Genomic DNA, 27,077 nt, shown 5'->3' on the forward strand with positions numbered 1-27,077 from the left:
GTAAACAGGAAGTTTGTAACCTTATACCCTCATTAGATATGAAAGATTTTGGAAGAGGAAGATAAATATGATGATCGATGGACAGACATAATCATTCATTTTAAGGAAATACAAAAATTCACTATTGCTCATATCAAAATGATGAAATATATTGGAATCATGCCACACAGATCAGATTGATGGCTTCAAAATGTTATTTACCTTATATATGCAAGAACTTTTTAGCACATTATATGTGTAATTTACAACTTTTAAAATTGCTAAAATAAATGGTTCTGCAGGAACTCTGAAACAAATTGTTCTTTACTTTTTTTCACCATGCTGGAATGTGGTCCATTGCAAAGAGAAGCAACAGGGACATAAAAAAGAAATGTGGGAAAATTACATTTGTGATAAAATTTTGCGATTTTCAAGATATCAAAACACTATGTCTCTTTTTGATTTGTTGTGTTTTTAAAAATTGCTTATACAGTTTGTAATTCTTTTATCAGAAATATCTTAGAGGCATACCGAAAGTTTGAAGAATTTATGCACTTTTTAGCTAGATGTTGAAAACAAGCAAGGGATTTTCATTTTGTAGTTTGGGATCAGAACCTGGACTGAATTTAAATTTCTGCCCAAATTTAGCCTCCCTCTAACACTTGCACGCCCCCAGGTATTATGAACACATCCCGAGCTCTCCAAATAGTCCAATAACACAGAAAAATCTGGGTTCTGGCACCAGACATTCCCTCACATAAATACCTGGTGATAAATTGTGGGGGATTTTTTATTGAGCTATGAAAAAAGGACAAATGATTGAAAGCAAGAACTATAGCCTAACATATTGAGGACAGAATTAGTCCCTGCCTTGACTGACCTGAGTTCTGGTACTGATGACTGAGTGGAGGGGGGTCTGAGATTGGCAGCGTCCTGTTGTTTGATGAGGTATCTATTGGACTCCAGTAAACTCTGTCAATAATAACAAAGTTCATGAGTGAAGGTCTTAAAAGTCATTTGTTGAATCCCTAGAGTATTTCAATTTAGCTGAATGGGATAATCTAAGTATCATAAAAGTCTTAAGCAGATTGCTTTGAGATGTGAGATCAGACTTACAGGACAGTTGAGTATAGTCTTCTGCAGTTTTATCATCTTTCTGTCTCTGTCCATCCTGGTCTTGCTCTACCAAAGAAAAAAAAACAAATGACTGAACAGAGGTCAATATAACTGAGGTCTGGAACCAATCATTTTTACATTTGGACAAGTGCTTAGTGAAGAGCGCTAGATCTCTGAAACAGCTATTTCTAAGTTTTCCACATATATAGGTCCAGTGTGACAGTCATTGTTCTGTACTGACCAGTGAAATCTCTTGTTGAAAAATTCCCAATGTCCAGTCAAATATTATTTCTAACCCTATAAAAATTCAAATCCGTTGCCAATTTATACCACTGTGAAAAGGGGCATAACTCTGATGACCCTACCTCTTGCACATGCCTATTGACGACCTTCAGTGTTTCTATGGCGTCGGCCAGGTCCCCTCTGTCTTGGTGAGTGCTGGGAGTGTGAAGTTCAAACCAGCTCAGGAGGGTCACATACTCGTTGATCCGTCGTCCTGGCAACAACAACAGCTCGGGCAACCTACACATTTGTTAAAAATGTTGATCCTTGTTAAATAATGTCTGAGTAAATTGGGAGCTTTTAAATATGAGCCATTTGGATTGAAGTAGCACAAGATGTTGAAATGCATTTCTTGCACATATGGTGCAATATGTTGAGAAAACCTTTAATTAAATACAACGCAAATTAAATGAAACGCATGAGAATTTATCGTTATAAAAAATAGAGAGGGAGAGATATTACATATCAAATTCACAATACAATGAAATTTTAATTGGGAAAAATCATTTTATCCAAAGAAGTTTATTTGTTAATAAATTGGCCCCTTCATGATAATGACTGTTGCACAGTAAATCAATACAGTTTGGCAAATTTTAGTCTGGAGAAAATTAAATGATGTTTTCAAAACAATTGCTGTTACATCATATCACAAAACTATAACAATTTGCCATGCAGAAAAGCAGTTCCACAGTTAATGTAAAACAATCTAACTGTTCCCACAAAGTGCTCAAGATCTTACGTCATCATCCTCAAGGCAGGAATCCTCTCGTGTCGCTTCAGGAAGGCTCTGAAGGCTGGCGTCTGCTCCTTAGTACGTTCTATACATTGTAGGATGACGTCGTAATTGTTGACATAATTAGTGTACAGCTTCAGGTGGGTACAGAATCTTACAAAAATATCTCCTAGACAGGAATTGGTGGCATCCCATTCAGCAACTCGATTCTTCAGATCAGCCAACATCTCGCTGAAATCAATTGCATGCTGTAGCCTTTATGTTATAAATAATAATAATTTTCTTTTGTCTGTCATTTTGACTGTATGCCAACATGGTGATGTCAATAATATAAGTTGAAATCAATTCAAACTCACAATACTGAATATTTTATTTTTAACCTTTTATTTGTCTATTCGTTTTTTTGTTTCGTTTTTGTTTTAAGTTAAAATGTAAAAGAACATGAGAGAGAGAGGGATTGAAATTATTAATGTTTTAGGAGGGATATGGCTATACTGATTGTCCATTCAATACCTGCTGGCATCTAACAGTTGTAGAAGATCAGTGAAGATAATCTGCACATTCTGGAAGCTAGCTATTGCCCTGAAATAATAACAAATTTCTTCAAATAAAAATCAATTTCAATATTACAAAGTAACATAATAGTATGAGATAATTCACTTAAGAAATAAATAGCAAGTTAAAAAGTTCACCGGGACATGAACATGGTAAGTTGGAAGGGCTTCTCAGTAGACCTGATCACATACCAACCATGTACTTATCCTTGTGAACTTTTTAACATTGCTGTTTATTACTGATATTTACATTTGTGAATGGCAAATCATTCAGAATCATTAATATTACAATGTTTTTACATTTACAATATTGCAATTGTCAAACAATAAAAGCATGCAGTCATCATTGTGACGTCATTAAAAAGAACGTTTACACTACTCTATAGGTTCGTATAAGGAAGCATATTTGCAAATGTAAATATATGTGTATAAGCTATCTCAAATAGATTGCGAAAGAGCAATCTGTTGTGTGTAACAAGGAAATTTCATATTACTCAATTATACATGTACTTCCCCCTAGTTAATATACTTGTATGTGCTTCAAATGAACTTCATATTTTTGATAAAAAAATTCCACAAGTACCGGGATCCTTGGCAAGAATGCATGTGACCATAAAGTATTTAAACTCTTTTTAAAGTGAAAAAATTGAGTGAATAAGGACTTGATGTAGACAAATTGATAGTGTGAAAAAAATAGAAAAGCGCTGATAATAGATATCAAAATGGAACTTTTGTGGGTTGATTAAACATCAAAGAGAATAGGAATTTTAACACACACATATGATGGATTCCTTCACTTTATTAGCAGAGGAGCTGAAAAAATCATTGCTTGAGTTGCATGCTAAAAATGAACAGGGAATTTCACAGTACAAAGCAGGAATTGACAAACTGAAGACAGACCTTCAAACAAATGGGCAGAAAGAGATCACTGCGATTATACTGAGGATGGACAGAGATAAAAAAAGACTTGAGGAAATAGAAAATGTCGAACTTGGTCCTAGTAAAGAGTTACAAAAAAATCTTCGATCAAATTTGGAGACTGCTCAAAGTTTGATTGAAATCATTGAGCAAACGAAATGTTTTTCCACCACAAAGGAAAAAGAAATACAGAAAAGTATTGATGATTTGAAATCCTTCCTGAGTGATATTGATAAAGAAGAACTAATAGAGTGGACACAAGAAAGAGAATCTATGATCAAACAACGTCTTGGCATCCGCAATGTTCAGGTACCTTTAGTTCAGGCTCAGGTCTCTGTCAACCAAACCCTGCAGGTCTCTTTGGAAATCCCAAGTCCAAGTCTTGAATCCATTAAAGTCCTCAAGGAAATCGAAATTCCTTCCTCTGGCAACATGGACATTGTCTTGGGTGAAAATGATAGTATTTGGGTTTCTAAAAACAAAGGCCAGGTTGTACAATTAAGCAAGCATGGAGATATTTTGGCTAAATTTTTCACTAGGAAAGTTCACGATTGGTTGGAAATCAACGAGATGCAGGGCCTGGCCATCAACAAAAGCGGCCATCTTCTGACAACCGATAAAAGCAGGAAGTTGGTGAGTCAATTCAACCCTCAGCAGAAGAAATCCATGGATCTGATTCACTGTGGGGAATGGTATCCGACCGGTGGAATCTGCTTGACGGATTACAGGATCTACGTCAGCCTTGCCAACGACAATGGAGGAAAGATTGGCTGCTATACTGTAACAGGGGACCTAACACACAGCATAGAGAAAACTTCCACAGGAAAAGCACTGTTCACACACCCATGGTACATTGCAATGCACAGTGAGTCAAGTCTCTGTGTCTCAGACAAATCAAAGAAATGCGTTTCAGTCGTGAGTTTTACTGGACTTCAAGAGGGCACATATTACCCTCGCAAAGACCCCTTCATACCTTATGGCATTACTACAGACAAATTCAATCGAATACTTGTTGCTGATGCTGAAAACAGAAAGATTCATATTTTGTCTGAAAACTGTGAACTGCTCCTGCTTTTCAAATGTAAGGAGGAGGGTCTCTCAAAGCCAATATCATTATGTCTGGACAGTGAGGGACACCTGTGGGTGGGAGATGGTGAGAAAGAGGTCCTCAAACTGCTTCAGTACTATGGATGACAATGTGAAAGGGCAAATTTTTGTTATCTGTATTGTAATGTAATAAAAATTCAATTTTAAAAGTACAAAAAACTGGTCCTTTTATGCTTTCAATGTCCACAGCATTATCATACAGAGGATGACATTTTTGCAGAGGTTTTTCCTTAAATCAAGAATAATATGATTGTGTGATATTACACTTATTAAAGTTGACTGTAGTTTCCATACTGTTGACAGGTCAAAAAGCCACTTCTTTCGCATACTAATTACACATTATTGCTGCTGAGCTTTTACTTGTTGAATTTGATTGGGTGTATACTAAGGTTTATACATGTACAGAATGGCAATTCTTTTATTCTTGTTTGATTCAATATAAGGATTTTAGCTGATACAGCTGTGGATTCAATTTAGCTGATGAAGCCATCTAATTCTTTTTTTTATAACAAATTTGAGTTAGTAAGAGTTTAGTACCTATCAAAGGGAATGAAATTTAATATTATATTTTTGATATATCTGCTGTAGTTGATGGGAGTTTTGACCTTATTGAGGGTAATGTAACTTTATAAAATACCTGTTGGAGTTGATAGAGTTGATACCACCTAATGGTAATGTAACTTAAGAACATACCTGTTGGAGTTGATACCACCTAATGGTAATGTAACTTAAGAACATACCTGTTGGAGTTGAGGGCAGCCCTGAGAGGTTTGACGTAAACATCTTTCACAGCCTGTAAGATTCGATTGTACTCCACCTCGCTGCTCAGAATCTCCATGGCGATGGGCGTTCTCTTCTCTGGGTGGTCATGGAACTGTTTTGCTGTCTGCAATGCAAATTCCAGTACAATATGTCTGTTTTTCTGATCAAACAAAACTTTTTACAATTTCATGTTTTACATCCTATGCTTCAACGATTTACTTTTCTTTATGTTTATCTTATTTAAAAAAAAAAATATATTTTGAGAAACCTCAAGCAAACCAGCAACATGTTATCATTGTTTCATAAAAAGCATAGTACTAAGGTAGCCAATCACTAATGTCTGGATCAATTTGTTTATCATTTAGAATCATGCTCCTTACCAATCGCTCATATTTGCCAGTTAGTCTCATGGACCCAAATGTGACCCGCAGATTCTCTGCTTCTTGAACCAGTTTCTGTCGCTTCTGCCGTTGCTGTCGGCGGTTTTCTTCCTTTTCACTCTGTTCCATTTGGGCTTTCTCTGGCATGTCTGCAGGTGGTCGAAGTGTCTCTGTATAACAATTCAACAATATTTCATCTCCATATAAGAGAATGAGCTTTAATTTAAAATACAGTATTTTATTGAAGCCAAAACTGAGGTGAACCTTAATTTCCCAGTAAAGTTTTAAAAATATTCAATAGTGAATAGCATGTTAAGTTGGTATATGAGAACAATTCAAATGAATAATTTTTCACATTTTTTAATGCATACATATATTTAACATACTACATATTTGCAAAAGATTTTAGTTTTATTTTTTGCCATATCTTTATTGAAACTAGAAACAAAAGTATAAGATATTAAAAGAAATTAAAAAGATGTCATATAATCAAAGTACTGAGAAAAACCTTGAAAATAAATAAGGTGAAAACTAAAGCTTTTAGGAATGTTGAAAAATCTCAAGTCATATGCTATACTTTATGACTCAAATAAAAAACCAAAACAGGTATTTTTAAGTAAAAAGGCAGAAAATTTACAGTGTTAGTTGTATTCACATAAAGCACAACAGAAGCAAAAGTAATTCATAATTACATGAATGATAAAAACTTCGAAACCAGCAAAGTTTAGAAATAAAAGTTCTTTCCAACCAGACAGGTTAAGTATATGCAAGAAATCATTATAAAACAAACTAAATACCATCTAAACTAAGAGAACACATAAACAAAGAAATCGGTCATAAAACAAGGCATCGCAGTGTTAAATCTATAAAAGCCTTAATGTGCAGTAACTACTATTGATGACTACAACATAAGGTATTGCGCAATGATATACCGCTCAGACTGGCATTCTTGGGGACCTCCTCTCCCTCCTGGTCGGCGTGTAACTGATGCTCCGTGTTCTCCAGCGGGGGAGGTTCTACAGACATTGTTTTAATATGTATGTACATATACATTTATAAGTGACAACCACCAAACATATTGATATATACTTATATAACGTACTGATACCTAGACACTGCATATAGAATTATATTATATAATACTTGTCTATGTGATCTTTTGATATTGATAAATTAGTGCAATGTGAAACAATTTTTTTTTACCGAGTTGTTTAAAATACGAAAAAAAAATCCATGAGAAAATTGAATATGGTTTGCACTGGAAATTTTGAAGTTGTCCAGGCTGTGGCAAACCTTATATAAAATTTTCTTGCATGCAAATTAAAGTTAACTAACAGCACAAATTGTGATGCATGGATATTTCTTCATAAATGAAACACGTTTATACATCGAATAAAAATTAACCACTCGAAACCTTTTTCTATTAGATTAAATATAGGAACAAAAACTTAACTTGTGCATGCCAAAATAACTATCTTTTCTTTTTAAATACTGAAGACACTTCTCTAAATAGCACAATAAGTATACTGTCAAATAAGGTTATAATGTACAATATAACAAATGTGTTTGTTTGATTCAAGGAAATTCATTACATATAATTTCTTTCTCTGTTGGGACAATATTCAATGAACGAATATTTCGAGTTATTGTCTAATACAACACAAAAATTCAAGAAAATAGCAACATGCAATTTGAAACAAAAATAATGATAAATCCTATCTGGTCTATGTATGTACAATGCATGATTATATAAATCTATGCCTGTATCATGCATGAAATGAATTAAAAAGCAAATCAATTATTATTCACATGTTGAAGACCTTGGATATACCGGTACATGCAGATATGATAAATTACAATGATGAAATCTAACAAATCATAAGAATATTCAGCTAGGTAAGTGAAGACTATATACAAGAGGTACAGAGTATAATGTATTAAGATTAAGGCTATATTATAAGTTATATATAACCTTTATATAACTTATCTATAAAGCATATACATGAATAAATAGAGGAAGTGTATGATTCACATGTGAATACTGAAATAAATATTGGAACTGTATCAAATGTTGAATCCCAATTTTTATGCAAATAAAAATTGGAATTGAATTGAATATGGAATCTCTGTATTTTTATTTTTTTTTGTTTTCAATTTTTATAAACAATTTCTGTCTGTCCATCTGTGAAGGGTACTTCAAATTCAGAAGTCTGAAAGTGTTTTTGAAAATGAAGTATTTTGATACAGTCCCTCTAGAGGATGATGGGCAATTTTACCATTCCTATCATGATCATGGTGCTGTGAGTAGTAATGCTCTATTTCTTGATCCTCTGGTTCAATGTCTGCATCAAGCAAGCACAGAGAGATAGAGAATGTGGAGTGAATCAAAACTCAATAGCATCTCTCATGACATTCATTGGATATAAAAAGAAATAGCTAAGGCATGCTTTCAATGATATAATTTTCTGTATGGGATTCTTAAATTTTCTAAGTACAAGAATTTCAAGCAGGAAAAGGTATTCAGCAAAACAAGCGGTCCCTTCATGATTAAGACTTCAGACAATTTCTGAACATGTCATGCTCAATGCTCAGATTATTCCATCGAGTAAATCTTTGATTCTCAAGACAGTACATAATATCAAGCTGAAACCAGCTGATGCACTAGAATCTGTCCATAACCAGTGTAAGCATTATCAGATATAGTCCCTCCCTTACCTCCCCACTCAGGCTTGTCCTCCCCTTCCTCTTCCTGACCTTCAGTCTGACCTTGACCATTGATCCTCGTGACCTCTTCATCTTCGTCCTCATAGTCCTCGGCCGGTACTAGGGACTGTGGAGAGAGGTGACATTTAAACGGTGTTTTACAAAACAGAGGTAAAAGATATTCTAGATCAGTGTAAAATTGTGTTATTTTGGAAGATATTACATGTAATCAAATTATTTTTTAGTTACATGACTGCTTCTTGACTTATATTCCCTGTGACATGTACTTGACTCCGATTTATTAGGTATTTCTGAACTCAATATTTGTTTTAAAATGTGCAACAATAGCATCTTCCTCTGCACAAACAGCATTTTGAAATGATGAACTTTATTTAAAATACATGTAAAAATTTAATTTAGTAAACTTCAGCTGAATATCAAATGAATTCCTACCTTTTCCAGTGAGCTTGTGAATGCCAAGTCATCCACACCAGATTTCTCTAAAAGGTATTGTCCCAAAAACTCTAGGGGATTCACCTACAACACCAGTCACACCATGAATTACTCGACTTATTTTAACATATTTCTATAAAATGAAACTTATAAAGATTAGGAGATAGGAATTGCATGTGTTTTTGTATAATTTTTATGTCATGATATATATATATATATATGACTGATTAAAGCTGATTAAAGCTAGAGAATAGGAATTGGTTTTCTCAATGATTATTCTTTTATCCTTTCAGAAGAGGTAGTACTAATAATAATTTATTTATAATCTTTACTATGATCACTTTATAGTAAATTTTAAAAATATGCCATGATTAACACATTTACTTTTCAAATTGCTATTATTCTCTCTATTATTGAGAAAAAATGGTAGGAAATCAGAACAAATTTTTTCACAAACACAATATTATATCTGCATAGAATATAGAATAAGGAAAATATAAGGTACCATAGACAAGTTCCCTTCTCATCAATCACCCCCCCCCCCCCCCAATATTTCCCTTGTACTCGAAGTCTTACATCTTTGTCCTGTTTGCCCAGCTGTACCAGAGCCTCTGACAGGGAGTTAGTGACATTCTTCACCCCATGGATCTCAGTCTGTCCCAGAATATCAAAGACCAGCTGACCTGTACCCAGAGAAACGAGGCATGAATCATTCACTGTACGTAAATAATTACCTGGTGTATGTTGTATTCTAGTATAAAGCAATTACATGAAGCGCAAGTTCAATGACTTCTCCAAACTCAGTAGTAGATTGTGATATATACATAACAGCATATGCAAACAGCACAGTAAATAAATGCACAACTGAGGTATGATCTTGGAAACAAAACTTTAAATATCATCCCTAAATTAATCAATTTAAATTGCACAAAAAAATAATTCCCATTTTAGAATCAAAACTCATAAATTTGCAAAACAGATAAAAATAAAATGTCTGTTGCATACCTGTGAGCTGTGAGACAATATCCCTGTGTGTATTTTCCAGGAACTGTCCCAGGTGTTGTTTACAGGAAGCCAGTGCCTCAATGGCTTGATCAGCCACGTGTGACCACACATCCAACTTGCTCTGACAGAAATACACCTCTGGGGGCTGAGTGACTGCCCCTGGCCTGCCCTCTTTGTAGGGAATTAGCCAATCAGAGTTCACTAAAAATGTAACAAGGTTTGATAATTCCCTCCCAATAGAATTTTGTGATAAATTAATTATAATCTGCTGTTAAATACAATTTGGTACTTGGGTGAAAATCATCAATTGAAACAATCGTGGTTCTTATATTCTTTTAAAAGAATGTCACTTGTGAAATAAACTAGTGTTCAAATTTCGCTAGATAAAAAAAAAGAAACACAAATATTTCAAACATCTGCTATTTTAATAAACTAGCCTCTTGATTTAGTATGAAAGACATCTACTAACAATTTTAGTTAGAGAATTTCTCCATGCATTTACATATGTTTATCTGTTTTATATTAATCTCACCATGATTAAAGTTTCCGATAATACCAGTGGGAGAAGAGAACTGCCTCTCTGTCCTTATGCTCAACTGTACAACAATCTCCAAGCCCGGTTCTGTAAAAATAGTCAGGTTTCATGAACATATCTAAAATCAATGAGCCATTATTTTTAAAGATATGCAGAAGTTATTAAGTATACTTGGAATCTTAGAGTCTGATTTCAGAGAGAAGATTAATTAGTCATATCTTGATCAACACCATTTAGCATTATGGTGATATCAAGTCAGGCATTGATCTAATCATCATTAAACAGACTCCACAGGAGTAAAAATCTCCAACAGATTGGTGTGAATCCAACATTAGTTATTTCATTTCAATGACAGCAGTTTAAAAATATCAATACAGTAAATCAGGGCTCATTAATCAATCAAATGTTGTACCCAGTGGCTGGTTCTAGAATGCTGGCACAGTACACCTGTGACCCTAGGTTTTGAGTTTCAAGTTTGTGATTTAATTTTCATCAACTGTATCAATGTTAAAATTTAAATCATCTAATTTATAAACTAACCACAAGCAGCCAAAGGGACAAAAATATCAAATTGGCCGCCTTGATCTGTGGGGAGAAGGTGTCTCCTGCAGACTTTGGAGAAGAAGTCTAGAACATCAGCTCGGTATAATGTATCCATGGTAACGGTACAGCCATGGGCCAATCGTAGCTCACCGGGTTCCTCCGAGTGACAGAACAATCCAACACTCCTAAAGTGAATAAATAAAAAGCCATTTTATATTTATTTCACCCCAAAGTTCGGTCTTGGTTATTACTTCAAATTTGTTTCACCATGTAGTTTTTAATCAGTAATACATGAAGGGAGCAAGAGGTCAGCAGAAAATCAGTAACTGATAATTAAACTACCAAAAACCAAGGGGATTTTTTTTTGGAAAATCGTACCTTGCTGTTCGGCCTGCAAGAGTTTTTTCCAGCTTCATCATCAGGGCCTCAGATGTTGTTCCCTCGTATTCATACACAATAGGAATCACACCAAACAACACAGCGTCAACCAACAACTGAAAACAGAGTTTAGAATTCATAAGACAATCACAAAAGAACTCTAGAGACATTAGGAAATGATGGTGTAAAACTAATTTTTCAGCTTTTCCTCAACTTAAGACCCCCCCCCCCCCCCCCCAATTTTTAAAATTCTTTTTAAAGATTTGTTTATATCAATAATAAAGATGTATATAAACAATCCACCCAAAGTTTTTATCTTTTTGAAATACTTTCTTATAACAAAGTTACAGAAATATTTGTACACAATGGGTGGTCAGAATAAGGCCTTGTACTCACATCAGCAGCAGGTACCCTGGAGGAGATAAACACAACTCGAGGGTGGTCAATCTCATCCACCCCGGTCAGGGGGAGGGTTCGACTCAGGGTCCGAAATTCTGTGGACGTGGGGTAGGCCTCATAACCTGACATCATAGTGTCATTTCTAAAATGGATGCAAGATTAATAAAAAAAAATACAACAAAGATTTGTTGAAGAATTAATTAAAACATTTGTCATTCATATAAATATATAATAAGTAAAATATTTCAATTGAAAGATTGTTGGAGATTTATAGGATTTCTTCACTACTGGTTAAGCACATATTGCCATGGACTTCCTTATAAAGAAGATATTACTTTATGTTTTCTTGTAACTTTGCACTTAACAAAAATCCATGTCAATCAAATGTCAATGAACCACATGTGTTTATTGGGAAAGAAAACAATTATAAGAATATTGTGGGAAAATACAAAATTTTAGTTACACTACAGCCCTGTTCTTACCCAAACCACTGGAGCTTGGTTTTGTTGCCCACTACTGGAGGGTTCCAGGGGGAGTCGACCAGCTGTTTCCTGCGCCTCTCCTCTAGGTTTATCATGTCCATCACCTCGGACAGCGACTTTCTCTGGGCAGTCTTACTGAGGTCATGGTCCTCTCCTGACTACAACATAGGTAACGCCAACACATCAAGAAGTGGAGCAAAGATTATAAAGGATACACATCATTTCTCAATATTCGCTGAGCACCAATTTTTGCTGAGCTTATTGTTTGGTCAATCAATATAATCAAAATGTTCATAAAAACATAAACAAGCATTAAACTTGAAACTGTATATTTCAACAATTCTAATAAATTCATGTTAATAATAGATTAAACACAGTATTCATATTTTGATCAGACGTTTTTGTAATTGTACCCACTGTCATGAGTCTGTGTCCCTCCTTTCTGTGGGCGGATCCAAGGCCTAAATCAAAATCATGGGACTTGCTCAGGGCCATTTCATGGTTTTTCCTGACAATGCCCCACTTGTTGTGATAGACCAGCGCGGACTTGGGTAGTTTAGGGTCATTGGGGTTAGCTCCGTGGAGAAAGGCATAGAAGGACTTATCAAGGTCATTTGGCTTTAAAGAAGCAGAGACCCATGGGGGTCGAATCTTCATTGCTGTACCTGAATAATGGCAATATTTCGGAGTTTGATTGACCTTTTTTGGATTTCAATACAAAACTTTTCTTCAGATTTTTTTTAGTGATCAAACTAAAACAGTAAAAAATGATGAATTGAAAAGTTTAACTGTCTATTGTATTATGGGAGAGAGGTTATTTCTGACAATGACTTTTTCAGTATAAAAGTACGAGTCAAACAAGAATTACTGACTACTGCTGGTGGGAGACATCCTCCCTGAGCCCCGGGCAGACTTGGGCTGCTTCTTCTTTCTGGGTGGGGACTGACTTCGGACTGGCTTGGATTCCTACAACACATTTATTCAACTGTTTAACTTATATTTGACTTTTGCTCTTAATTCCATAGGTTCATTAGCAGAGAACAACAGCTGGCACTGTATCTGCTTATGAATTTAACCCATTGAACATATTAGCAGTAAAATGTTATATCTATTGCCTTAGATTCGAGCAAGCAAAATTTTACATTTCTCTGTGTTACTACATGTATGTAAAAAGTCAGAGCTATTCACAACTGATAGTAAATCTGACCAAGGATTTTTACCTGGAAGTCAAGAGCAGGTTTGTAGTCTGGGGTCTGAACACACCCCAGATAATACTTCTTCCAGGCCCCAAACTCATTGTCTGGTGCCTTATAAGGGAGGAACCAGCCATAGTTTAAACACTTAGGCATCCATACTACATCCTGTACAATGAAAACATTGATTAATATGAAACAGTCCTCTTAGGTAAGCTTTATATATTATTTGTTTGATTAATGTTGTACAAGGTTTTCATCAATGAGCGATATTTTTTAGAAATAATTCCTCTGCCATTCAGTTCATTAGAATTTCCAATCATCTACATACAAAGTGTTTAAATCAAAGGAAAAATATTCAGTACTGGTACATGCTAAAACTTGCTAAATACCAGTAGATAATTGGCAAATTAGAAAAATTCAATTGACTGAAAAGATTTCCTTTTAAATGGAAAATCACCTGTTCCGACAGAAATTTCCAGTGCCAAGAAACTTGGGCACAGCGACAGAGAGACTTGGGGTCCAGAAAGGAAAAGATGTACAGGGACAGGAACTTTGGGAGCACGGTAGTGAAATCAAGGTGCTGTAGGGGGACGTTATCCTGGAACCAGTTCTGTATGAATTTGTACTGAGTACGCTTACACTGATGGAAGACCGTGGCAAAGAATCGCTTCCTCTGCGAGTCCGTCCACAAGTCAAACTGAAATACAACAGGTATTCAGTTTAGTTATAATTACCAAAATTCTATGTAAAATTGATTTGATGTTTTTTTGCTCAAATTTACTATAATTTCTCATTTCTAAGTGAAGAATATTAGATGCATGTTACTGATGTAGAAAACTTGCCACATACCCAATGGGAAATGAGATCTCTTCTTTCATTGAATATCTGCAACATACAAACAAGTATTCTGAGAGTAAAGCACATGCATTACATATCAGTAAATGTCCTCCACAAGGATGAAACCTTGATGTTAATGTTGATTTGCATGGAGTACCATTAAAACCAAAAAGATAAAATACAAAAGAAAGAGGTACAGACTAATAAACAGGTATGGTCAATGAAAATTAATTCATGGAACTACCTGCTCATTGGCTGGCTTGTTGACCACTGGTGTCCAAGCACTGGCGTAGGTTCTCATTTTGTTGGTGTGGAATTTTTGGTTTTCTGCCACCACTTCTTGTTTCCGAAGCGTGTTCTGACCCAGAATCTTCTCGTTGTTCTGGGTCAGTAGGCGGGTTGACGTTTTCATTCTCTTCGCCTTCTCCTCCGTCCGTTTATCCAATTCTTCCATGATCTTGGGTAGTGTTAGTTTTCACAGCAGTTACTACAATCATTGCCGGTAATATAATTCTAATATGTTAAATAAAATATTTTCAATGTATAAAACTTGGGATGTGTGTGTGTATATATATATATATATATATATAAAAACCCCACTTTGCATGATCAATTAGATATTTGTTTATTACAAAAAAGATTTTTAACTCTTATCATTTGTTTATATTTTCTTCATTGAAATAAAACACGATAAAGGTTTGTTTAAAATTTTAAAATTCCTTCAATCATCAAAAATTGGTGTATGTAAGACATAATTCTACAGTCGTCAATGGTCAAATATATTTCATGACCAATACATGTATTCTGAATCTTATAGACATTAATACAGTGATAAATCAATCTACATTTGTTCTGTTTCTACATACTATATTTTTGTGTACAGGCTATGTATAGGGGTTGCTATTGACTTTACAATAGTTAAGCTTAATATATAGACTAAATAAATAGTTTCTTTAATTTTTGAGACTGTAGAGAAAAAATTTGAATTGATTTGTAATATTACTTCTGTAACAGTTGGACAATTTTTGCCATTTTGGCAACATTCTAATTAACTGGAAGTGACCATCAATACACCTAAGACTAGAGGAAGATTCATATTCAGTTATCAATTAAGTGTCAAAGTCACTATTTCAAACTGAAAGATATAGAATTTTTATGTATAATTGGAAGTTTTTATATTTTATAGTTTAATGCTAAAAAAATGTAAAAAAAAAAAAAAAATAGTAAGCAAGATACAATTAACCGACTTGTTACTAGACCATCTGTATTTTAATTTACTAAGCATTTTTTGCCATAGAAATGTTGTATTCAAGAGATTTTCTTTAGTAGGGGATTCATCATTTACTTTTTTGAAACTGAACATCCAAACCCAAAATGTGCTTTATTTCCCAGCTAAGAATATATCTCGTCTGACATGTCAGCCATTTTCAGCCTTTTATGGGTTTTGATAGCTTGCATTTCGAATATTCTGTTTATGATATGCGCTTGTTGAACACGTTGAAAGGGAAAATAAGTTAATTCAACCGAATTATCATAATGAAACGTACTACCTTTTATAATCGAGCGCTTACCGTATTTCACGGAATTTAGGTCGATACTTTTTTCCCCTGACATGCGGACCTCGCCCTATTCATCGCTTCGCCCAATTTATGTTTTTTGTTTTTTTTTTTGGTTGGAATTTTGCAAAAATTTATGCAACCCTCCAATAAAATCATGAGTGTTTACTATAATACTGCTTGAATTTCTGTGTAAAAATCGTGTGGATTTTAATCAATATACTGTAGTAATTTATCATTTAAACAAAATTAAATGTAAATAGATTTATTTCTTCTTACATTTCTTACTTAGATCACTGACTGAATCATGCATTTTGATCGTGTGCTTACGATAAACAGGAAATCGATTTCGCGTGGTAAAAGTAAAATGAGAACCGTACAAAGTGTAATTACGGGGGGAAATATCGTCGGGTAGAAATAAAAAAAAACCATTTTGTTTTCATAATAGAATACATGAACAAGTTTTTTTCTGTATATTCAACATAAAACTTTCGATGAAATTTTAGCCAGGTGTCTCTGAAATCAGTCTGGGTAGCGCTGACTTTGTTTATTCACAGTTGAACTCTCGGCACGTGCTACTCATGCCTGCAGGCTTCAATAAGATCAGAGGTTGACTCGTGTGTATATACACAGTAAAAAGGCACATAGAGACACAGGGTGGCATGTGCTACCGTAGTCATTCCTCCAGGCTAGGTTACTATCCCCCGGTTAACACCAGTTTGTACACATGGCAGGAAAGTAATAAAAAACGATCATAAATTAAAACCGGCTGTACTGAATTATTTGGTTTGAAAATTTTGACGCAATTTCAGACATTTTCTTACGATGTTTTCAAGAAATACATTTTATTTCCCTTTTGTTTAAAACTGTGAAATAAGATTAAAGGCTACTATATGATAACGTTATTGGTTTAATTAAACCATTTATTCATTAGAACTAGCGGTAATTTTTCGACCAATTCTTCGAAGTCGACCTATTTATACCGAGCGCAGCGAGAGGCGGGCGAAGCCCGCCTCGCGAAGCGAGGATTAATGGTAACACGTATATATAAGAAAATCAGTGAAAAATGAAAGTTGAATCAGGGGTACTAAGGCCAAAAAAAATTTCTTCCAGCCCTGGGCGCCGCCATATTGGCAGCCATTTTGTTTTCAAAAAGTTAGTTCGATCATCGATTGACTGGTACTTATCCATGTTTATTACCCCTAAACTCGATTAAAATAAGTTCCAGTGTTTCCATAGAAGTTAATTTGAATTAAAAGAAATAAAAAAGGGCGCCAGATAAGTTTCAATAGTGTTTCAATCAAAAAACACGACTAGTTCTATGTATGCCTTATCAAATTATCAGATGGAAAATAAAAACATTAACATCAAGGAACTGATCTTTTAGATACTGAATTAAGTATTCAGTTTTATTACCGCGGCATTTATATGAATCAAATTGATAAACAATGAAAGAAGAAATAAAAATAAGTTCGGATAAACGTAACTCTCTTCGGTTATTTCCGAAGACAAAACGTGTACGGTTTACGTCTGAAACATGACGTCATAATGTAGACTGAGCACGCGACGTTTAGTTAAACTTTGGCTAATGATTTGAGTAGGCAACCAGGCGGATCCTACTGTGTGCGTTTAAATAAATTTAATTTGTTCTACAAAAATCAAACTGAACAGTGTTAAATCTGCGCTCGGTCCAACGGTCACACCGTTTACATATTACTTTTTTTTATATTATGGCTAAAAACGGCCTCCTTCGCCCAATAAACCGTATCGACCTAAATTCCGTGAAATACGGTAAATGTGGTAACGATTGATTTTCAATTTTAATAGATGATTGGAATCTCACTACCGAATACTGTTTTTACCAATTGATATAAACATGGTATTTACATACCGGTATCATTCTTTTGCAATATAAAAAGTGATTGATATATTCCCTATATGACCAATCTGCCAAACATTAAATTCACAAAGTAAACTTGTTTTTGAAATAGTTACTTTTTATATATTTGAAGGCAGATTTAAAATATGTTTTGGAATAGGTTGATCTCAGTTAATCTGTCAACTGTCATTAGTTGAATGGAAATGTAACTATCAACCTTTAAAAATTCAACTTGTCACCTTTTAACAAGCTTCTATTGAGTTAATACCCATGTAAATAATAACAATGGGATCAAGAGCTCTATGTATGTGACTTATGATTTTTTTAATAATCCGGGCAAAGTTTAAACCCCTAGATGACAAGGGACAAAACATGCTGCATGAACACCCACCCAACCCTCGTTTAAAGTCTCTCTCTCTCTCTCTCTCAATGCATGTTTCTAATTAACAATATATATCTATTCGCATTTCATTAATGCACACTTGTATAGCAATAACATGGCTTCTGAATAAGGCATAATATATGATAAACTTTACAATTCAGTCTTGCAACTTCGGCAAGTTTCAGTGATCATGACGTACGTCAATCATGCATCAACTCATTCCAGCTACCCTTTTTTCATCAGTACATAGACAGGTGCTAAAGATACTTTAAATATTGCATAACTATAAGAAAAAATTATATGGAAAACGGACTATTTGTGTAAGGTTGCACTATCAATATGCAAATCCAACGTAAAATACTTTGTTTACCTTTAAACCTTGGTCAACCCGCCATTTTTCCAGACATGTTTCTTCAACGCATGCGCAAGCAACACGTTACTAAGCTGAAAAGATGGGGCACCTTAGGGGGTGATTTTATGTTTTCAATAAACATTACATTGCATATTGACTGACTGTTTAGTGACTTTAAATTGTAAAACAGGTTATGTTTTTGATGATTTCTAACGTGTTTTTTTCATTATAATTGATATCAAAAGGCACATAACGTTTCAGCATATTTGGATCTATAATAATTCATTCCTACATGATTCAACTACTGACACAGGGAACGGATCTCAAAACTTTCCAGACAGGAAAGAGGGATAAGTAAAATATCATGTTTAGATTGAAACAACATGATATGGTCTGAGCTTTTAATCAACATATTGCAGTATGAAATGAAGTTTTGTTCTACGATATTCTCCATCATCCAAAGACATTCGTTTTAACGTGTGTGAAAAAAAAGTGTTTTGTTTGATAAAATCAAACTTCATTAAATCATACCTTTGAAGATTCCTGTTTAATCAGTGGTCTAGCTCAAGTTCCCAAGGCCGGGACTACAGTCACTTAACGCCTATAATGTGTGTTTTTTTGTTTTTGTTTTTGGTTTTTTTTTACGAAGAATGCCTAGAACTACATATGGCCCATAGCTGCACAGAACTGTAGCTACTGTAAATTAGGGTTTATAGACCGTATATCCCTCATTCCGAATTTACAGCTGAGCTAAGTCTGCAGCTAGACCTGTCAATTAACCCGAATTTACCGTGGAACTACAATTCTGCAGCTATACCAAATTCAGTCAATTGGTTACCGGACATGCACTCTTTGATCCAGACAGGACAGTTAAGATTGTTTTTATTCGAAATACATGTAGGATAACACTACATGTTATCAGTTATATATCAATGGAAACCGAACATGTTTTGGAAAATATTGAACTTTTTAACAATAATTCTTTAAACTTTAAAATCGATGTTGAATACTTCAAATAAATAACGCCACAAAATTACGATGATAGAAACTTTTAAACACCCCCCCCCCCAACACGCAGGTGGCTGAAATTTATTTTGCTCAAATCTGCAGCGTCAAAAATCATGACTTTTTTAAAACATTAAAACACTTTAATAAACACATTCATCATTGAAGAGTAAAAATTGTAAAATCGATCTGTATAGCACTTGCAGCATCAGAAATGTGTGTACTGACTACTTACAGAGTAAATTATATATATACGTTCCTGTTTTCAAGTACAACATACATTTACACTTTTCATCAAAACTAAACAAATTAACAACACCCAAAGATGTCCCATACACAGGAAGACAACACGCATTCATCATACAAGTAATACGCTTGACAGAAACTAAAAAGTCCCTCAGTGAGATCAAAGTTAAATGGCAATTCTATCTGAAAAAATAGACAAATTCTACAAAACATAGCAGTTTTTCTCCAAGTTTTCTACATCTAAAATTTATGAACTAAAAGGACAAAATGAAAATTACAATTTTCTAAAAATGGGGAAAATGTGATAAAGTGTCTTTTCTAAATATTATGCACAAACGTCATTTATCCACTTGTCGTAAATATTCCTCCAGTTTCCGCTGATTTTCGTGTAACTTTTCTCTGAGCTGTTTTATTCTTTCTGCACTCATTTCCGATTTTGATAGCTGCTCTATGTCAGTTTCATTGGTAACCTTAACAATATCGTCCAGTATCTTACTCGTGTCATTTTCACCGTTGTGAGATTTTAGCTTTTTGTTATCCCCATTGTCAGAGGAGTCACTTCCAGGAGATCGTGGTCTCTTGTGTTTTTTGTGCTTTTTCTGTTTCTTTTCTTTTTCATCGCCATACCCTGAAGTCTTGGGTTCGTATTTGATTTTAATTCCACCGGGAATGAAGTAATATTTTATTCCCTTGTTTACTTTTGACTTTGCAACGCCCGAAACTGGCTCATCAACGGCGGCTGACGCGACGCTTGACGTTGTTGTGGTAAGTGTGGTGGTAGCTGTCGTCTGCAACGTGCTGCTTCTTTGCGCAAGTGTTGTGGACTGCGCGCGCACTAAAGTATTATTTGCTGACGTCATTCGCGGTGTCTGCGTGGAAAATGAAGTCAGCTGACTCTGCATTAGTGGCCTCGAGGCTGGTAACTGGCCGATTCTCCGTACTGTCATAGCACAAGTTGCTCGTACACTTGGATTCACAGCTCGGAGTGCGACAGGATACGGCCCATTATGGCTCATTGCCCCTACCTGGCCCAAAGTGAGCGTATTGGGAACCGACAAAGGGACTGATAGTCTCATGACTGGTTGCTGCGTACGTAGCATTGCTTGCAGGTTGCTGTTGGTGAGATTCCTACCAGTTAGCACACTGTTACTTGTAATTCCTGCAGCTGGCGTAGTTGGTCGTGCTACATTGCTTATGGACGTTCCCGGGAGACTAGTGTTAATGATACTCGACGAACCGAGCTGAGGCAGAGACATCACCGAGTGTAAAGTGGACGCAGGCAAATTAGGACGAAGTGGATTCATGACACTTGTTGGTTGCAGGTTAAGTCGTGCTCCTAACAGAGTTCTGGGATTGTTCATTGAACTAGCTTGTACTGCTGGAGCAGTGCCGGGAACAACACTTGGAATGCTGCTGATGCTTGAACTAGGAAAAAGGACATTCTGTCCATTCATTCGCACCAACAAATACCTGCTTTGGGGAAGATTTGGTACACTATTGTTAGTTTTCATAGTGGCAGCGTAAACCTGCGATGCTGCCTGCAGATTCAAAGTTGGTGTGTTATTTTGCAGTAGATCACGTGACACTGGGGTGTTCGAATTTTGAACCTTCAGTTGTTCTGACGTTTTACCCAACTCACTTTTTTCTTTTTTCCTTATTTCAAGAGACAGTGATGAATAAAGCTTTCGCCTTTTCATTTTTAAAAGTTTCTTTCTCGTAAGATCCTTCATTAGCGCCTTGATGAATAATTTTCGGCAAGCAACATTACACTGTGTATCTTTAAACCGACAACCTCTTAATTTTTGAGGCCGATGCGAGGTCGTACGGTTCAAAACGACAGAACAACCCTTCCGAACACGCTTATCTTTTAAAACTTTGGTGTCTATTTTCAAATTAATCGCCTCTGTCCAGAAATCGACCTCAGAAAGTGGCATGTTCTTCCCATTATTGAGCCAAGGCTTGATTGGATCAACTGGGGCAAGAGAAAACACAGAGTTTATCATTATTGTAGGTTGCTGTTGGGGGTTAAAGGCCGTTGCATTGGCAGTTGTTGAAGCGGTGAGCGTAACGTTGGCTGTTCCTTGAGTCTTTGCAGTCGCCAAAGACACATTACTAGGTACAGTCATTGCTGGAATAGCCAATCCTGGAACACCCAAAACAGAAACTTGTGAGAAAGGCAACCTTGTTGCACTCTGTACTGAAAGGGGTAAACTATTACGATTCAGCGAGTTCAAAGATGCTTTGGTACTGACAGGGCCATTAATACCTTGAATTTGTGTCGTAGACAGATTATTTAAACTCATAGGTTTGATATTTCCAGCACTGTTTAACGACAGGAATTTTACCTTGACGGCGTTATTTTGAACAACATGCAGTTGTTGTTGTACAAGAGACATCGATGCCGTATTTTGTGTGATCAGATCTTGTTTTTGTCCTAAAGTAACAGCCACCGAGCTTGGTGCAACATGGGACTTGGCTCCATTCGGAGCGGCGGTCTTAATTTGAGGATCACGTATGTCTGTCATTATTTTTCGTGTTACGTCTCCGGTAGAGCCTGTCCCCTTGACTACAAGGGCATTTGGCGCTGCAGAATTGGAATTCGTATCAGCAGTTGCAGTTGTTGTAGATTTGGCTGTGACAATGGTTTGAGTTGGGTTACTGTTTACAGCGGACGATACAGGCTTTGCAGCATTGGGGACAGATGCAGACGACAAAGGCCTTGTAGAATTTGGGACACTTGCAGACGATATCGGCTTTGTTGTAATGGGAACGCTTGCGCACATTCTGGAACTTGGTTCTAAATGGGAGTTGGAGGTTGTCCACTGAGTTGGTGGATGAACCACTGAACGTGGATTTAATTTCGATGCACTGTCCTTTGTAAACATCATCACTGGTGTAGGTTCAGTGCTTTGACTTGTCTTAGAACCTTCAGTTTTGGGGTTTTCTTGAAGCGAATTAACGTTTGAGTCATCACATAGATCTATAACCTCTGGTTTACTCGGCAACGGTTTTTTAGAGTAGGAGTGAACGTTGGGATCGACAAACCTTGTATCACCCATTTGTTTAAACACAGGCCGAAGGTAGGAACTTTCTCCGGACACGACACGCTCCCACCCAACACCTTCTGTTCCACCTGGCCCATTCGGCAGGACAGCAAACATCTTTCCTTTGTTTACTCCTTCCTCAGGAATCATGAACACCCCCATGGATCCATCGGGCTTTACCTTTGCAAGAAGACGATGCTTCAGCTGATATTCACCCAGAATTTTGGAGTCACCCTTCAGCTGAATGGTGCCATCGTTACGAATAAGAAGAATGCCGCTATCACTGAAATGGAAATATAAAAGTTGGACTTATTTACTAAAATCAAAGTACTGATGTGCCGAGAATTTATCAGCTAGATTCGTAACTATTTTCCGTATCTTGTCATGGAGAATCTTTCATACAATGTAACAAGTAAAGGGTGAATCGTTAAGATATTATATTTTAAGATGGTAAATTTTTTTTAAATTCACTGTGAATTAATTAATAAAATTAATTAGGAACGATAGATATGTTTTACATGAAATGTTCATGCAGGTTTAATGGACTATTGATACAAATAGGTACTTAGTATTAGTTTGCAAAAGCGCATTCCCAATTAATGCACATGTATTTGGTACTGATGCAGAAATATAATGCATAAATCTAATTGTAGCATTGCATTGTATAAAATGATAAAGTAAATGTGTCATTTACTTTAAAACTTTTAAGAAAGTATGGGACTGACACCAAAGTAATGAAAAAATTATATAACTTGGTTACACAGATTGCACTGTATTTCTTTAAACAGAATACTGTATATTCCTTATTTTACGCAGGTAATTAATCCCACTATTCCATCGGTTTGCTTCAAATCACGAGAATATAAAATCACGAACGCCCAATTGTTAGCATAGTTTCATTTAGTTTATTTATGTCCGGTTAATGTGTTTGTTTCCATGGTAATTTGGTACCGGTCAACAAACATACCCAAAATTGTTGGAAATACTTCAGCTCATTAAAAATACACCCCTTGCAACAGGAGTTGGGCAATGCTACAGAGATTGTAATTATGAGATTTCATATTTCTGAAATGCTATTCATGACACATTGACGGAATAGAGAATGGTAAAAATATATTTTGTGAAATTAAACTCCTCAGTATTTTACATTATACAATTGCTTCTGTATGGTTCAAATTTGCTTTTTGTGTTGACCTTCAATGCAAAATGGCCAGAAAATATGTTTTGATTTAATCTAAAGTCCTACACTTTACTGAAATGAAATGTCCAAGTCATAAAAAAAACTCGTATGCCAAAGAATCAGGATAAAAGATATACACGCCAATCTGAATTTTTTGGTGTTTTTTTTTTCAATTTCGCACCTTTTCCACTTGAACACTATTCTAATCTAGATAAATAAATCAATACTTTTTCTATTCAATAAACATTCAGTCAATAATCTCTCTCTTGCAATGCAAGTATTTAATAAAATACACAAAAAAAGTCTAAAACTATAAATAAAACTCCCAAATTTCCTCTGTTTATTCAGCTGTTATAAGCATAACTGCGATAAGAGAGCGCCCGCGTTTACACTACACCATCTTTTTCTGGGTTTAAGCAACCTTTATTTAGTGTTGGGCCTTTTAGCAGATTCAAATCCACTTGGGATTTCCCTTGACTTGGGAAGATGTTGGCTTATTTGCGGAATTTTATTTCTCCATTAATAATTCATACACTTTCTGATTAGCTTATTTGCACTTTTGATAAAAGATCTTGTAATTCTTGGTATTACTGGAGAGCGAGGCTACCCATTGGTGTTTTAGATGTTTCGAGTGTTTTTGGTTTGATTAAAATTGCCGTCCTATTTTATCCTTTAGGTTTTCCTTGTGTTGTATTGTGCCTGCCTTGCACATTGATTTTTTACGTACATAAGACAGTGAATTAGGAAACCTTATGCCAAACACACACTATAAGAAGCAACTTCTCTTTCATCTGAAATATTCTTAATTAAATATCATAAGCATTTTAAAAAATCGAACTCATTGCATTTAAGATACCGGTATTTTGTTATATATACTAGTTTATAAATATCGCCACGCGATTCTGCTTTTAAATTATAACAGTTGCAATATTGTAGCCCTATCCGATTTTTTTCTGACTGAGAACTCTGAATGCAATAATTCTAGACTATCTCCGTTTACAATGAGACTTCAGTCAAAAAAGTCGCTTTTAAGTAAGTCTCTTCAGAAAAAAGCGTTTTCATAATTCATGACGATCAAAACAAACCAATATAATATTTAATAAAATACACCAAAAAAAAGTCTAAAACTATAAATAAAACTCCCAAATTTCCTCTGTTAATTATCTGTAATCCTGTAATTCTTTTTAGTCCGTGTAGCTACTAGCTACGTTTTTTTATTTGCTCTTGATCTCTTATTCTTGATAACAAAAACAAGTCCTTGGGGGGTTTTAGGTTGCTTCTTCCGTCGAAAGCAAATGCCAAAAGGATTTTCGCAAGTCATAATATGAAAAAAACAATAATTATGAAATATAAATTCAGGTCATTTACATCAAATAAATTCATTAAAATGTGTCCATACCCACTCATGTTGTTGATAGAAAATGTGCTTCAGCGACCTTGAAAAAAAATGAAGAAAAAAATTAATATGACATGAAATTATGTTTTATAGTATGTTTTATAACGTACTTGTAAACACTTAATAACAGTAAATAACCATCACTTGATACTTATTACACCATAATTTTAGTAGGTGCACAAGTAAGATTTGGTTAAAAATCATGACGTCGTTTGTTCGAAAATGATGTTATTTTTATTTCGAATGACGTCATTTTATTTTGAAAATGTCGTCATTTAAATCTTTTAAAGACAGATAAAATAATTTTATTTATTGTTTGTTTAATATTACTATAATAGGAGTGTAACGTTAAATAAAAAAAATATAAAAAAAAAAATTAATTGTGATAACTTCATTAACTAGATAATTTTTATATTTATTTTTAAATTAAAAAGCATGTAGTCAAGCAACCATAATTACCATTTACATTCATATAAAATACAGTTTGTTACTTAAACAGAGAAAAATCATGTGCGTTAGTGACAACATTTAGAGAATATGATCATTAACGACATCTTAATAAATTAAATGAAAAGGAGATTATTTAAATATCATTTTAAATTTAATAAAATGCATGATATACTTATAAAATAAAATCAATGAATGAAATAACCACCTCTATGAAGCCTATAATGAATAGGGTAAAAGATAAATAAAACGACATTACGTAAGATTTGGCTTTTACTAACATATCAATCATAATTATTAATTTTTTTATGAGAATACAATTAAACATCTACTAACTACAAATAAATATTACAATTATAACCAAGTTTTAAAAATCAAACCTTCAAAAACTTTCAGCCAATCAAAATCAAGATAGTTTTCACCTCATGTCATGAATTGAGCGCCCGGATGTGTGCTTTGTTGTGTTTAATATCACGCATATACCATGAATACCGTTCGAAGCACATTGGTACTTACTAGTGTGTTAAGAAATATGCATCCTTTCAATTGTTCAATGGTCAAATCGTTGATCAACTACCATTTCAACGAAAAAATTCAACATTTTCACTCGTCTGGTCTTATTATCTCCTCTTGGAAAACAACAACTGCGTGCGCAACTCATTACCCATGAATCCTTCATGTCACGTGATCGAGTTATTTTTAATCGTAAAGAGTTCACGGAAGTTCAATGCATTATACGTACGAGTTGATGTGCGAACTCAAAGGAAGTAAAACTGCGTCTGATCATTATTCTTTCAATATTTAATGCTATTTGACATATTGATTTCAAATATTTAAGATTTTTTGTAAGCATTTTATTTGCAAAGCTCTACACATTGTAAATGCCACGGCACACCGCATCTGTTTATCACTTACAAGTGTTGGGGTCCACGAAGGGGCAACAGAGTAAATGCCATGTTTATATTACGAGTGGTATGACAGCGCCGACAACTCACCTCGGCCCTTTAAAACATTAAACACAGCGAAATGAAACCACATACGTAGTTTATTAACTAAGTAGGTTGTGTAAACTGAATATACTAATTGTCCTTTGTAATTCATAAAGATTAACTATATATTTTGTTTCTTGCCAAGTTTGTATATCCACTCCTCGGTAGTATAGTGGTAAGTATCCCCGCCTGTCACGCGGGAGACCGGGGTTCGATTCCCCGCCGGGGAGGAAACAATT

At 35.0% G+C, this 27,077-nt stretch overlaps 2 protein-coding genes and 2 non-coding genes across 7 annotated transcripts in view; 1 reads left to right on the forward strand and 3 right to left on the reverse strand.

Moving 5' to 3' along the window:
- Positions 1-18,629, reverse strand: part of LOC128184255 (epithelial cell-transforming sequence 2 oncogene-like) — a 38,576-nt gene extending 19,947 nt beyond the window's left edge. Inside the window, exons 1-25 of one of the 3 annotated variants that reach the window (XM_052853676.1) lie at positions 18,550-18,629; positions 14,607-14,849; positions 14,375-14,410; positions 13,983-14,222; positions 13,550-13,690; positions 13,202-13,295; positions 12,747-12,994; positions 12,330-12,487; positions 11,845-11,989; positions 11,449-11,564; positions 11,068-11,255; positions 10,525-10,614; positions 9,993-10,193; positions 9,564-9,670; positions 8,988-9,071; positions 8,547-8,661; positions 8,108-8,173; positions 6,764-6,847; positions 5,832-6,001; positions 5,430-5,575; positions 2,624-2,692; positions 2,117-2,341; positions 1,461-1,617; positions 1,096-1,161; positions 860-951 (exon numbers count right to left, since the gene is read on the reverse strand). In XM_052853676.1, coding sequence (XP_052709636.1) covers positions 860-951; positions 1,096-1,161; positions 1,461-1,617; positions 2,117-2,341; positions 2,624-2,692; positions 5,430-5,575; positions 5,832-6,001; positions 6,764-6,847; positions 8,108-8,173; positions 8,547-8,661; positions 8,988-9,071; positions 9,564-9,670; positions 9,993-10,193; positions 10,525-10,614; positions 11,068-11,255; positions 11,449-11,564; positions 11,845-11,989; positions 12,330-12,487; positions 12,747-12,994; positions 13,202-13,295; positions 13,550-13,690; positions 13,983-14,222; positions 14,375-14,410; positions 14,607-14,816 — 3,248 coding nt within the window. In that variant the 5' untranslated portion in view covers positions 14,817-14,849; positions 18,550-18,629. The remainder of the gene's footprint in view (positions 1-859; positions 952-1,095; positions 1,162-1,460; positions 1,618-2,116; positions 2,342-2,623; positions 2,693-5,429; positions 5,576-5,831; positions 6,002-6,763; positions 6,848-8,107; positions 8,174-8,546; positions 8,662-8,987; positions 9,072-9,563; positions 9,671-9,992; positions 10,194-10,524; positions 10,615-11,067; positions 11,256-11,448; positions 11,565-11,844; positions 11,990-12,329; positions 12,488-12,746; positions 12,995-13,201; positions 13,296-13,549; positions 13,691-13,982; positions 14,223-14,374; positions 14,411-14,606; positions 14,850-18,549) is intronic. The other 2 variants (XM_052853677.1, XM_052853678.1) reach the window with 2 other exon arrangements.
- On the reverse strand, positions 10,716-10,810 carry LOC128186414 (Z30 small nucleolar RNA). The gene has a single exon (XR_008243947.1). It is a non-coding gene; the product is annotated as a Z30 small nucleolar RNA (small nucleolar RNA).
- Positions 18,630-19,540: 911 nt separating the features above from the next.
- Positions 19,541-26,521, reverse strand: LOC128184257 (uncharacterized). 2 transcript variants are annotated; one of them, XM_052853679.1, is made up of 3 exons: positions 26,366-26,521; positions 25,406-25,442; positions 19,541-23,109 (listed from the first exon to the last, which is right to left on the reverse strand). In XM_052853679.1, the coding sequence occupies exons 2-3, from the start codon at positions 25,411-25,413 to the stop codon at positions 20,121-20,123; spliced, it is 2,997 nt and encodes a 998-aa protein (XP_052709639.1). In that variant the 5' UTR covers positions 25,414-25,442; positions 26,366-26,521; the 3' UTR covers positions 19,541-20,120. The 2 variants fall into 2 exon arrangements, with proteins under 2 accessions (XP_052709639.1, XP_052709640.1); XM_052853680.1 differs by lacking the exon at positions 26,366-26,521 and adding an exon at positions 26,230-26,316.
- A 475-nt stretch (positions 26,522-26,996) lies between these two features.
- On the forward strand, positions 26,997-27,068 carry Trnad-guc (transfer RNA aspartic acid (anticodon GUC)). Its single transcript has one exon. It is a non-coding gene; the product is annotated as a tRNA-Asp (tRNA).
- Positions 27,069-27,077: the final 9 nt, after the last annotated feature.

Source organism: Crassostrea angulata, chromosome 5 (genome assembly GCF_025612915.1).
Source record: "Crassostrea angulata isolate pt1a10 chromosome 5, ASM2561291v2, whole genome shotgun sequence".
In the NCBI taxonomy this organism is placed as follows: Eukaryota; Metazoa; Mollusca; class Bivalvia; order Ostreida; family Ostreidae; genus Magallana; species Magallana angulata.